A 14,619-nucleotide genomic window follows, 5' to 3' on the forward strand; every position below is an offset into this window, starting at 1 on the left:
CCCTACCATTAACCACTGGCCGGTTAGCTCAGTTGGTTAAAGCGTGGTGCTAATAACGCCAAGGTAGCGGGTTTGATCCCCGTACAGGCCACACCCCTTTTTGGACTTTAACTAACAAACAAGTGAGCCTACTCTAACTAGCAGGTCCTATTGATCTGGGCTTCAAACTGTGTCTCTGACAAGTGTGAGATCTTTTTAATGCCCCTCTCATTGAAGTCAGAAACATGCCATTATTTTAATTAGCCAAACTTAATTGCCCTTCTGTAAACCCATGTATACGGTCTAATGGACGTGTGCACGTGTCTCTGTGGCGCAATCGGTTAGCGCGTTTGGCTGTTAACCAAAAGGTTGGTGGTTCGAGCCCACCCAGGGACGAGCGCCTTTTATTGCACAACCTGCCTGTTGATCAAACGGATATGAGACACAACAACAACGTGTAGTCTCACAGAATAGTGGAAATAAGTAACTGAAAACGTCCAGTAAACAACAGCCCTACAAGCACAAATATCCACCAGATAAGTTACTGGAGGCCGGGTGTCCAAAGTGGAAGAACGTTCTTTTGGTTTTTAGTAGATGTTAAATGAAGACACTTGCCCAACATGGGGCTCGAACCCACGACCCTGAGATTAAGAGTCTCATGCTCTACCAACTGAGCTAACCGGGCTTAAGCAGCATGTCAGAACAGACAGCTCATCGGTCAGACCATCAGAGAGATGTAGGTTTAATTCACTAACATCACGACCAGATTAAGAACTAATTCACAGTTTACAAACAAACACAATTCAGAATAAGTAACAGAAACAGACACAAGCTTACTGTTACTTTTAAACTACTACACAACAATTAAAACATTAATTCAGGTTGTTTTTAATTCAACTGGGAAAAAATATTAACAGTAGCTCAACTTCCTAAAACCCAGAATCTACACGTACAAATCCTACATTCATTCCACAAAGTTCACAAACATGATTTAATGAGTGAAAACTTGATGTTTGGAGCCTCTCTGGTGTGCAGGCTGGTACTGTGTATCAGCACTACTTACTGCATGCAGGACCTGAGTCGTATCTGCTCCAGTCACTGGTTGGCGGCATTAAGCTCAGTCAAGAACTTTAAGAAATATATAGTTTAGATAGTTCACACATATAAGAACCCACAAAACCTCTTAGATGTGTATTATGAAAGTCTGTTTCAGCTGGTTGAATGAGGTCAGTGTAGAATTATGTACAAAGATCTAAAGAAAATAAATGTAATGGCCGGCTAGCTCAGTTGGTTAGAGTGTGGGGCTAATAACGCCAAGGTCGCGGGTTCGATCCCCGTACGGGCCACACCCACTCTTGGACTTAAATTAACAAACAAGTGAGCCTTCTATAACTAGCAGGTCCTATTGACCTGGGCTTCAAATGTTGTCTCTGACAATACTTTGGTCAGTGGAAGTAGTTTTATAGCTTTATAAAAACATTGTACTTACTTACTATTTCCATTCTTGCAGGAGTGTGGGTTTATCTTCCACTTCAATAGCGAGGCGTGTCCAGCCCTGCTGGAGTTTTTAAACACCTCACTGTCACTGCTGGACTGAGAATTGTCCACCAACCAGAACTATCCAGCCAACAGTGCCCATGGGCAGCGTCCTGTGACCACTGATGAAGGTCTAGAAGATGATCAACTCAAACAGCAGCAATAGATGAGCGATCGTCTCTGACTTTACATCTACAAGATGGACCAACTAGGTAGGAGTGTCTAATAGAGTGGACAGTGAGTGGACACGGTATTTAAAAACTCCAGCAGCGCTGCTGTGTCTGATCCACTCATACCAGCTCAACACACAATAACACACCACCACCATGTCAGTGTCACTGCAGTGCTGAGAATGATCCACTACCCAAATAGTACCTGCTCTGTGGTGGTCCTGTGAGGGTCCTGACCATTGAAGAACAGGGTGAAAGGGGGTTAACAAAGCATGTAGAGAAACAGATAGACTACGGTCAGTAATTGTAGAACTACAAAGTGCTTCTACATGGTAAGTGGAGCTGATTAAATGGACATAATGTTATGGCTGATCGGTGTATAAGATGAGTGTGAATAAAAGTCACCACATGCTAAAGCATCCATGATCAGGATGAATTAAAAACACAGTATTCATTTGGAGATACTTAAATATTGAATGGAAGTCTTTGTATGTTATCTTTTATATGTTCTGGTTATAAATGTTCATATTTTTACAGTATACTTTAATTATGTATTTCCTTAATTTCACAATGTACCAGGTGTCTGACCCTGAATTGCTGGGGAACAATTTACAATAGTGTAAAAGAATAAAGACAATGAAGTAATTAAAAGTGAGTGAGGTAAAACTGTAATCAGGTAGTATAGAGGAGTCTGTAGTGTTTACCTCAGCTGCTTCAGGACGCGTCTCAATTTGTTCATGCTTTGTGAAAGCCTTTATGCAATGTTAGTTATTTCTCCTGCTAAATTATTTTAATTAAAGTTCAATTAAGGTGGTGAAGTTTTTAACCAGCAATAAAAAGTTATATTTAACGTAACTTCTGTACAATGTTTATTCTAAGTAGTGCACTAAGTAGGGAGTAGGGGTCATTTGAGACGAGGCCGATAGTCTCTATTAAAACTGGCAAAAGCCCTGAACTCACCTTTTTTTATATTTGTTACTCTCATGTATTCCTCACACGCTTTTTTATCCCCTTATTTGTGTTTTTTAAAGCTTTCTTAATTTTGCACGTAATGCTAAACTAATATTTTTATTTTATTGGTGGTTGTGATTGGCATTTATTTTAAGGTGAACTATACGGCACTAGGACTCAGCAGCACTGTTATTAACAGAGCGAGTGTTCTTTATATTTCTGAGCGGTACCGCATGTAAACTCTAGATGTCGCTGATGCACCACTTTCTAAAATACACCACCCGGACATACCTGTACTGTAAGTGTCAGGACTCTCCCAGGTGTAGTAAATCAATGATTTACACAAAGCGCAACAGTTTAGGGAAGGTCCTTTCCTGTTTTACATGAAGAACAGTTGATTGAAAGGAACTCCAGTGTCACAGAGCCCTGACCTCAACTTAACTTAAGATAAAACCTCTGCATTTTTGTCACATCCGGACGTGCACAAATTCCCACATATACACTCCAAAATCTTAATAGTTGTAGCCAAGTGGAGCTTAATGATCCAGTGACACTGACACACTGATATGCAGCCCCGGTTCTGGCTGTGTTGCTTAGACGGGCAGTGAGAAAATCCAGGAGGAGCAACGCCCACCCCAGTTGCTTTAGTTACGCCCTTAGCTGGACTCGAATCTAGGGCAGAAAAATACACGCTCTGCCCACTGCGCTACTAAACAGTGGAGTAATAAACAGGTTGTTATGCTGATAAACCTGCGCACACACAGCGTCACCAAGATTAAAAGTGAACACTACTTAAAATAATAACTAAACACTTTCTAATTCCCACGGTAGCAGCAGTTTCCTTCTGTTTCATACACATCACCCTGTCTCAGTCTAGTCTGCAGCATTTCTCTCCCACTGATAAAAATACGGAACAAAACGCGTCCCGTAATAGTTCAATTGCAACTACGACTGCAACGGTACAAGTACAAGTAGGTTTGATGTCGACTTTTGTTTTATTTTTTTTATTTTTTTTAAACGAAAGTTATTTAAAATGTAGCAAATTACAAACCTTAATACAAAACATACTTAAGTAAAAGTAAAATTACAGGTTGTAAAATCTACTTTAAAAAGTACAAGTACACAAAAAAACTACTTAATTACAGTAACACGACTAAATGTAATTTGTTACTTTCCACCTCTGTATAAGCCAAACTATGAAAATGTGTGAAAAACAAGTATAAGTAACATCTGTGCCAACATATAAAAATATTAATACATTTTATTTATGGGCGCCTTTCAAAACTCTCAAGTACATACAGTACTGTAGTGTTCAAAAAAATAGCAGTGACTTTAAAAAAGTGAATAAAGCACAAAATCATTATAATAACTTTTATTTCCATAAATGCAAACGCACTGAAAATACTGTATTCAATTCTAAATCAAAACATTAACAACATTTAGTCAGTTTGTGTTAATCCTTTACAGAAAGTTAAGAAAAATGAATATTAGGCTGTTCAAAAAAATAGCAGTGCCAGCATTTTTCTTTAAAAACTAAAAAAATGTATCTATAACATGAAAAAATGTTTGAGGTTTCACTTTACTTTAAATTACTGAACTAATATTCAGTGGCATAACAATTGTTTTCGAGATCTGTGTTGCATGGAGTCAACCAACTTCTGGCACCTCTGAACAGGTATTCCAGTCCAGGATGATTACACTACATTCCACAGTTCTTCTGCAATTTTTGGGTTTTGCCTTAAAAAAAACGTGTTTCAGATATCAGAACACAAGTTCTCTATGGAATTGAAGTCAGGAGATTGGGCTGGTCACTCTATTACCTCAATCTTGTTTGTCTGTAACCAAGATGTTTTGGGTCATTGTCATGTTGAAACACCCATTTTAAGGACATTTCTTCTTCGACAGGGCAACATGATCTCCTCAAGTATTCTGATATATTTAAACTGATCCATGATCCCTCATATGTGATAAATAGGCATAACACCATGGTATGAAAAACATCCCAATTTCATCATTTTGTACCACCATGCTTTACTGTCTTCACAGTGTACTGTGGCTTGAATTTAGTGCTCGAGGGTCGTCTGACATACTGTCTACGGCCACTAGACCCAAAAAGAACAATTTTGCTTTCATCAGTCCACAAATGTTGAGCCATTTCTCTTTGGACCAGTCAAGGTGTTCCTTGGCAGATTTGAACCCATTCAGGACACGTCTTTATCTTAACAACGGGACTTTGCAGGAGTTTTTGCTGGTAAATTGGCTTCACTAATCATCTTCTGTACTCACTGGTAACTTCAAATGTTCCTTGATCTTTCTGTTGGTGATCATTGGCTGAGCCTTTGCCATTCTGGCTATTCTCTGATCCATTCGAACAGTAGTTCCACGCTTCCTTCTGCGTCTTTCAGGTTTTGGTTGTCACTTTAAGGCATTTTAGCTGAGCAGCCAATAATTTGCTGCACTTTTCTGTATGTTTTTTCCCTCTACAATCAACTTTTTAATCAAAGTACGCTGTTCATCAGAACAATGTCTGGAACAACCCATTTTACCCAGTATTTCAAAAGGAAATGTGCTATGACCAAGCTGTGCAACATTTGCCACCCTCCTACCTTAAATAAGGGCCAGAATTGACACCCGTTCTTCTGCAGAATGAATGACTTCACCAATTGAACTCCTCACTGCTATTATTTTGAACAACCCCCTTTCAATCAATGCTTCAATTACTCAGAATGAGTGGGATGCATGTCCTAATTGTTGGGTTTGTTTTGTTTTCATTACTCTACTATACTTTCAAGTAAATTTTTTGCTATGTAGAAATATCACTTCTACTAAAAACAGTGATTTATCAAGTTAATGGTGTTGGACTGCTATTTTTTTTTAACACCACAGTAATTAATTACACAGATTAAGGGTAGGCGAGTTTAAAGTAATACGTTTTAATATGTTTTGAAACTAGGGATTAAATCAATGGTGCGAATGTCAGGAGGGAGATAGTTCCAGAGATGTGGGGCAGAGTAGCTAAAAGCTCTAGCTCCCATATGAGGTAGACCAAAAAGGAGAGAGTTACAATAATCAATTCGAGATGTGACCAGGGCATGAACAAGAACATCAGCACACTCTAAAAAATAATATACTGGATCTACTTTAAAAAATTGATGTAACAATTTGCATGTATCTTTTTAAGTAATCCCAACTAGAATGTTTTTGAGTAAAAGCTATGAGCCTTTCATTGTTGGACTAACTTAACTTTTTAAAGTTGTTTCACTTAATATTAATCCCATTGTTTTGTTTGATAAACACAACTAAATTAAGTTCCACTAACATAATTTTATTGAACATTATAAAGATTGATTGATTTGAACCTACTTAATATTAATCTCATTGTTTTTTTTGATAAACACAACTAAATTAAGTTCTACCAACGTAATTTAATTAAACTTTAAAAATCTCCATTAATTTGAGCCTACCCAATTAATACAAGATTTTCCAGATATTAGGGCAAATAAAGACCACCACCTTTTATTATTGGTTTGAAAGTGGTGCATAAAAACTGTTGCACAATAATAAAAATCTGCATAGTACAAAATAAAATATTCTAGCTGATAACAGCTGTTAAAAGAAGTGAAAATGCTGGATACAGCAAGTGTAGCGAAACAAAGGATTAAACAATCCTACAAACAATTTGAATTTGAGAGCAAAACTGTCTTAAGAATAGATGCTTGACAAAAAAATAAAATAAAAATAAATCTGCTCTGTGCAAGTTATCTTGTGGATCAGAACACAGCTGTTAACAGAACATACCAGTGCAGTGAATATGCATTATACAAACATTTAGGTTTTGAGAACCAAACACTGCACAGCATATTTGCCAGTGGTAAATAAACACTATTAAATTAACACTGAGTGTCAGAATTTAAGTTAATCTTAATTTAACACCAACAGCATTGATTTAACACTGGCAAATTTGCTGTGTCAGATAATTCACATGTCTCTTACACCAAAATTAAAAAACCAAAAAAAACCTACTCTGTGCAATTTGCAAAGAAGGCATTGAACCCACCAAACTGTTCTCTTGTAGATCAGAGGACATGTGTTAACAGACAACATTACTGAAGTAAACCCCTTTTACCCTTCATTTAAAAATGCTTGGGCAAGGTTACATAGTTAAACCATCTCTTGAATCAACAATACTCACCATACAGCAACTCAACAATATTTAGTCATCTTAGTTCAACATATACATAAAAGGTCCATTGAACTGAACTGGACTGGATTTTAAGCATGTATTGTATTCTTTCATTAGAAATCAGTATGTAACAAAACTATTAATCACTGCCAAGTTTAGACAAAATGAATAGTCTTACTTTGCAGTAAAGTATGTACAGTTTTTATTTTGAGAACAGAACAGTCAGATGTGTTCACAGTACATCTACACTTCAACAATTCTTATATTTTATGAGAGCAGCTTTTGTTTAAGAGACATTACTTTTGGACTAGCTTTCAGTCCATCCAGTTCGAGGAGTAACTTTTGAAAAACTTCAAAGGTATGCCTCAGTTGTCTTGGGTAGCTGAGATTAAGGGCATATATAAGACCCATCAGCAAGGCACAAGCCCTTGGTAGATCCAGTCCCCTCAGGACTTCTGTTCCCTCTATCACGATAGTGGCACTGGCTGGGTCAGATGTACTGGCAGCTTTGTTAACCATGATCTTCATCACCTCCCCAGCAAGATGTCTGTTCAGAGCTTCAGCATCCTTATAGAAAAATTCAGACCCAATATTTCAGTTTCAATATTGCTGTAGTTAGTGTAGTGTTTAAAAGTAGACAGCAATTTCATTTTGCCCACCAAGTATTCCTTGAAGAGATCCTCTTCCTTTTCACCGAGGTAAACCACCATGCAACGGATTGCAACTTCTCTGCGTCTTTCAATCGTGTTATCCTGAAAAACATGTTAAACATATAATTAATTTGAAAAAGAATAACGTTGCACTACAATCGATGACGAGTCAGGGTTGAATTGCTGGTAAAGAAAAAAGTCAGATAACATCAATCCTGGGAAATGGTGACAGGACTTCATAGGATACGAGTGGACTTGTGACAGCTAGACTTATTACTAAAGGAGCTTTCACACCTACCTCCTTTGGTCCGGACTTTCTGACTTTTCAGTTTGGTCCGAACCAAAGTGTCAGGTGTGAAAGGGGCCACAAACCATGGTCTGGAACAAAGGACCAGAGTTTGGTCTGACCAAAAGAGGTGGTCTTGGTCCGGATCTACTAAACCATGGTCAGGTTCGCCTAGCCAATTACAGGAAGCTGAGACAGTCTTTAAACAAACCAGAGGAAAAAGAACTGGTGAAATCTGACTCCCCTTGGCGTGCAGGCGTGCCGCACAGCAATATGGACACAAACGCTTGCAGTGGGAATTCATTTATTTACTGTAACTGTAGATTAACCCTTATTTATACACAGAGATAAAAGGAATCTGAGGATAATCTGTTACACTCAATTCTGTTGTGGGGTGCGCATGCCAGCGAAGGGGAGTCGGATTCTGACAGAGCTAGAATTTGTCACAACATCAAAGCAACTTGCTGAACTCATAACATTCTACAAACCAATTTATATGAAGTATAGAAAGACGCAGCCCACGTAGCTGATGATGACAGGGTGTAGTAAAGTTCTTTAGTCTGCTCACTAAACTGCAGTGTGAAACCAGAACTAACCGGACCAAATGTGTACAATGTAACAAACACAGTTTATTCATTCAAGCATTAGCTCAATTAGCTCAATCTCCATTTTTTTCTATTCTAAGATTAGAATGATAAGAATACCTCAAGAAGTGTGTCCTTTATTTGCTGAATCTTCATTTTTGCAGCCCCTCCTCTTGATGACACCAAGTTCATCAGTTTTGGGCAGTACTGATCAAGCTTCGCCATGAAAGATGCCTCAAGGTTGATTGTGGTTATTCTCTTGAACTCTTCACGTATCTGTAGGGCACACAATAAAACATGCTTTCACTTAACACTAAACATACCCATCAACTATTCCTGTGGCTGTCAATCCTGGTCCTGGAGTACTCTCTGCCATGCATTTTTTGTGTTTTCCCACCAGAAAACACTCAAATGTGCAAAACAAGAGACTATTGTAGGACTAGGGTTGAGAACTAGTAAGGTATTCCATTAAGGCACTCACCTGGATGACATCAAAAAGGGCAGGCCAGCGTTCTTTGAAAACATCGACATGTGGGGCTAGGTTGACAACTTCCTGTCTGCGAATGGAGAATGTCCTTGCCATTTTCTCACTGATGATATTAGAGTTAGTCCTCTTCTTTACTTCACTCAAGAGGTCCAGTCTGACTTGCTCCAAACTTTCTTCTGTTTCTCCTTGTGGGTGAGGCGGCAAGTAATTCACCTCTGCCTTTCTTGGCTTCTTTACATTTTTTGCAGCTGCCATCTCATGTGCTCGCTTCTTTTTCAGAGAGTTCACTACAAGCTCAGGGCACCCAAGTGTTCGAAGTTTGCATCTGTAATTAGCTATTTTATATTTCAGTCTCTGCTGCCATCCATAACATCTGTTAAATGAACCTGGTTCTCTCAGACAAGGATGTTTTTGAATCAATGCTTCTGCAACATGGTTTAATTGCACACTTGTAGGATAGGCAACATACTGATAAATGGTTTCGGCCAACTTCTCAAGCATATCAGGAAGAATTGCGGTAGGACTCAGAAGAATTCCCTCCTTCTCGAAAGCCTCATTACCTGATGCAAGCACAAGTTCTGTGTTGTAGGCGAAACGAGGTATTGTAAATTCCACAGGCCAGCACTGAGAGCGGTGTGTCATATGCTCAGGTGATGAGAGAATCACTGTATCTTGGGATCCAGATGAGCAACTGTCAGATTGAGGATAAATGGCACTTTCTGTTCCACTTGGGCAGGAGCTGTCCAGATTAGTCAAGATGACCATGGGGGATTCAAAAACATGGACCACCTTAAGTGTGTCTTTGTCCTTGACATCACATACTGAATTTTGGAGAAAAATTTCTCCAAAATCAGCATCTTTAAAATGCAAAGTGAAACTACCCTCAATCTGAAATGTCTGTTGCACAAGAGAATGAAGTTCGTCTACAGTATCGGGGATTCCAGAAGGTAACTCCAGTCTACGAATGTCATGGTCTTGAAGTATGATCCGAAGTTTAGCAGGCTGAGACATTGCAGCATCAAACTAAAAAGACATAACAGATTACATCAAAGTACATAAAAATTTATCACTCTGGTTTTACTAAGAAATATTTAACAAAAATGTTCCCAGAAAAAGTAAAACCAGAGAAACTGAAATTTCAAGTGTGTGTGTGTGTATGTGTGTGAAAAACAATCACTAAAGTACAGTAACTGCTGAATCAACATCAAAATCTTGTTTTAAACTAGAGTGTAGAGTCTATTTTTAAACCAACTTACATTTATTTTTTGTTATGTAGTGTTAACAAGGCCGAGTTTTGCAGAGCCCACAATAAAACATCTGGATTTACTGTATGTTTCTTGTTCTTGTTCTAGCCCTGAACTACACAATATTCTGAATGGAGTTTCTCTGTTAAAGGGGAAATTTAGTCCAAAGCCAGGCTCTCGTCAGAAAACAACTCCTTAAGTTATTTCCAACTATAGTTTGAGTGCATGTAATAACTGAATTTATTTGCCACATATGACATTTTAAGCATTTCACAATAAATGGGTGTGAGCCCAGTGAAAATTCCTTACATCACTAGCATGAATCAGATACATCGAAGGTGGACTACTGAGCCATTTATGGTAAGTAAATGAAGTGCTTTAGAGTCACAAAACGTTTCCCTTCGATTATATATGCTGCTAAAGGGAATATGTCAGACAACTCCGATGGATTAAGAACTTTAACTGTTCTGGTGTTTTCAAGTTCGTAGCTTGACAGATGTTCCACGTACCAAGCATTCAAACATTTTACAATGAATGCAAGTTTTCCTTTAACAACAACAATCTGAATTACCTCTCCAAAATCTGGTAGTCCACCTGTCGAACCATTAGCCAGGATCATTCCAATTGAGTAAGTAGTGCCATAGTAACACACTGTGTTAGCCATCTGAACACATGACTCACCAGGAAATCTTCTTTCCAATGCTTCCTTAATGTCTTCCTTCAGAACACTCAAATCCACTGTTGACAGCTTGGTTACCCGTATAGAAGGCTCGATATTACTTTCATGCAAATGAAATGCAACCATTAACTGATGTTTCACTGAGAGAGACAGCAAGATGTTTCGAAAGCTGTGGGTATGTCTAACAACACGTTTAAAAAAAGCTGTGTTTTGCTTCAAAACGTATTGTCCAAAATGACACAAGTGGACCAAAATTCCTAATCAGCTGTGAATAGTGTTCTACAAAATGATGTTTCGGAATAAGACCACTCTGGGGGAAGGCTTCAAGGAATCTGTGCCGATGCTCTGAAATTTTACTGTCTAAAAAACAAATAGTCTCCTCAGTATGAACTGGAGACAGAACCAGTTCAACTATCTCCTTGAGGTTCAAAAGAACCTGCCATATTGGCTCACACTCTGGTATTTTTGCTCCAGCAATGAGGGGAAGGAGGCACAGCAAAGTCCAGTTTTCATGGGCATTCCCACTGACAGTTCTTTTTGAAGCAAAATTTAGAGGAACCGGCTGTGGTGCATCCTTTTTATCTGCCCACCTATATGGGAAATCTCTGATTAATTTGTTCAGTTATTCAAGAGTGAAATACTTTGCTCTAATTAAAGCATCAAGGCACAAGGCTAACTCCATTGGTACAATACCTTCGAAAAGGTCATGTAACAAATCAGGTGGGTAGCCTGTTAACACATCAAAATGTTGTAGCTTTTCTGTTAGTGGACACTGTCTCTTTACTCCAAATCAATTAGACACACCAGTAGACTCCTGTGCAGTCTGGATATGGACTCTGTGGTCTTCTTTTGTCCTAGGAGAAAATGCTCCTGTTCTAACTTCAATTACCTTGAACTGTGACCTTTCTCCAAGACAGAACCGACAGCAATGTGAACTAGAGAAGCTTTCAACGAATCCTCCAATAGAATGAGCGCCAAGGTTGTCTGCAACGACACAAAACACAGTACCTTTGACCTGTCTGCTTAAAGAAGATATGTAAATTCCTTCTTCTTCTAGGGTCACAAGATCTTTCAGTAGGGGCTCTAACACTGCACTATATCCAAATCGTTTTATATCATCTGTCTTGCAGAGAATCGATAAGTAGATTGATGTGAGTGAGCAAAGGTGGCACATTTGCTAAAACCCAGTACAGAGCAGTAATTTTGTGCTTTTTCCTGGATGTTCCAAGTGGATTGCAGATTTCAAAATCATCTACAAATAACATGAGACTTATGGCTGGGTCATATCTTGATAACAGTTTGTTGGCTTTAAAGTATGTGCCATCCTGAAAAGACTTGTACTGTGCTTCAGTGCCGGCTTGTACTTCTTTCCCACTGTTAAGGATGAAGTCCTGGATCTCTTTCTTGTTCAAAACCTCACGTAAGGACCTCAGAATAGGTACATACTGGAAGCTTCTCCGCTCACGGTCATTAAGCACATATTCAATGGGCTCCACCACTGAGAAATGCTCTTTAAAATACTCCCTTCGTTTGTAGGAAGTGGAGAGAGGGCCATCAGTCCCCAGTGCTAAGCTAATAGGATTGGATTCACAGATTTGTGTCACAATCTCTGAAATTATTCGACCATCTACCTGACAACTGTGCTTGTTTAAACATGACTGTAAAATCTCTCTTATAACAAGACCTGAAGCTGAACGAGAAATGAAATTTAGTTCTTCCACCACTTCATCAATACACCTATTAGGTACATTAAATAAACTTTCCAATTTATTTAGGTTCTTTTCAATCAAGTTGGGTAGTTCTCTCGTTTCATTTTCAGCCTCTACTCCAGCCACCTCTGCACTCTGATCATCATCATCATCTGCATCATCATCTTCATCAAGATCGTCCCCTGTATTTAAAGGGTTCACTATTTTCCTCTGTAAAAACTCACCCTTGATGTCTCTCAACGAGTGAGGATTGTGTTTCCGGCTTCTGTGCGATGCATATGTCCCATAAATGTTTGTTCTGAAGTGACAATTCTCAAACACACGTGATAGTTTCTTGCTTTTTTAAATGGTGACCAATGTGCTCAAAGAACTCCTTTTCTGTGGAAATGGTATTTAATGTACAACTTGGACATTTAAATGCTAACACTTTCGTTTTAATTGTGTCGAATGGTCTCTTGACACATGCGTTTTAAGGCTGCCCCATGTTCTAAATGAGCAGTAACATTCCCAGTAAAGACAGGGCAAGGTTTGACCACTATGCCAATGCCGTAGCCTATAATGCTTTAAGAGCTCAGTCTTATTTGTGGTTTTAAATTTGCAAATTTTACAGCACCAATGCATTTCTAAATGTTTGACTAATTTTTCTGTATTTTAACATCAAACCAACCAACATGAAATGGGCAATCGCCATATATTGTACACTTTAGCTCAACTAAAATGGCGCCCTTTTCCTTGTCAGCCAACGTAACTAGCTATACGTTAGCTAGCTAGCACTACATGCTAAATAATTCTTACGCATAATTATCAATTGTGCGAAACACAGCCATAGCTTGGTGCAAAGCTAGCTAGATGCAGCACAAAATACACACAAAAATATGTACAGTTGGAAATACAATTTTAAAGAAGAACCCCCTTGCAAATAGTTATACGTAGCCTGTGAAAATAATAATCTAGCTAGAGTTAACGGATTGCTACAACGAACCTCATCAGCGACAAGCGATAGAGTCGTTTATTCAGCAGTTCGAGCTAAAACATTTAAATCTCCTAACAGAAACCCGTATTAATATTACTTTTTCTTTGTGTCTTAGACATTGACACTGGCTCCCTCTGACTGAACTTCAAGCTGGCTTAACCTAGCTTAGCTAAGCCTCCTGTAACGACAGACCTGCTAGCGAGCTATAATAATCTACTTATCTACTCTGAAATATGACGTTTATAAAGGGTGATAGACTTACTCTCAGTATGAAAACAGTCCCTTGTAATAGCAGGTACAAGCGGAAAATGCGAATACGTCCGTCTCCATAATGAGGAGGGGGGGAAGAGGAGAGCTGTGCACAATTGCTCTTTTTTTCTTAGTTCCGGCGGCGCGAATATTTTCGTTGGTTCAACTCAAAATTTGTCCGTTGTTGTGCTGATGCAAAATTTTGCATTCAAAAAGGATTAAAAAATTCATCCAAACCAAAAATACATTTTAAATTTGTCTGAACTTACAATTTCAAAAAAATGTAACAAACATATTTTTTTATGTTGAATTGACTTGTTTTATTATGTTTTATTTACTAACACCATGAATCATTTTTTAGAGTGCACTTCTAGGAGAAAGGAATGGACGCAGACGATTTATGTTACGTAAATGGAAATAAGCGGATCGTGTGATATTATTAATATGTGCATGAAATGAAAGATTGTGAGTGGAAGGAGAGACGACTGAGTTCTTCATCATCACTGAGAATTTGTTAGATTTAGAGAGAGGAGATTTTCTACCTATGAGAAGAATTTCAGTTTTATCAGCATTTAATGTGAGAAAATTGTAAGAGAACCATGTTCTTAATTCTATTAGACAATCAGAGAGAGATGGAGGAGGAAGCGTAGTCGTGAGCACAATGGACAGGTATAGTTCCCAGGACAGAGCCCTGAGGGACACCACTAGAAACAGGAGTGACTGTGAACATACTGTACATGTCTAGAAATGTATGAAGAAAAATAATCAAGCACAGTATTACTAACACCAATATATGCTAGCCGATCCAATACATTTTTTTTTATTCACTTCAACTATTAACTGATAGCATTCACTTACATCAGGCTCTAAACCTCCTGGTTCTAACCACCATTCACTCCACTATAGATAATCACAATATTTCCCAGTAATAGTTTAACC

The 14,619-nt window shown here is 38.4% G+C and overlaps 1 protein-coding gene and 1 non-coding gene across 2 annotated transcripts; one reads left to right on the top strand and one right to left on the bottom strand.

Moving 5' to 3' along the window:
* Positions 1-301: 301 nt before the first annotated feature.
* Positions 302-375, top strand: trnan-guu (transfer RNA asparagine (anticodon GUU)). The gene has a single exon. It is a non-coding gene; the product is annotated as a tRNA-Asn (tRNA).
* A 6,642-nt stretch (positions 376-7,017) lies between these two features.
* On the bottom strand, positions 7,018-12,176 carry LOC134326579 (sterile alpha motif domain-containing protein 3-like). The gene is made up of 5 exons (XM_063008746.1): positions 11,639-12,176; positions 8,821-9,849; positions 8,460-8,615; positions 7,479-7,571; positions 7,018-7,386 (listed from the first exon to the last, which is right to left on the bottom strand). The coding sequence occupies exons 1-5, from the start codon at positions 11,921-11,923 to the stop codon at positions 7,087-7,089; spliced, it is 1,863 nt and encodes a 620-aa protein (XP_062864816.1). The 5' UTR covers positions 11,924-12,176; the 3' UTR covers positions 7,018-7,086.
* Positions 12,177-14,619: the final 2,443 nt, after the last annotated feature.

Source organism: Trichomycterus rosablanca, chromosome 14, assembly GCF_030014385.1.
Source record: "Trichomycterus rosablanca isolate fTriRos1 chromosome 14, fTriRos1.hap1, whole genome shotgun sequence".
Lineage (NCBI taxonomy): Eukaryota > Metazoa > Chordata > Actinopteri > Siluriformes > Trichomycteridae > Trichomycterus > Trichomycterus rosablanca.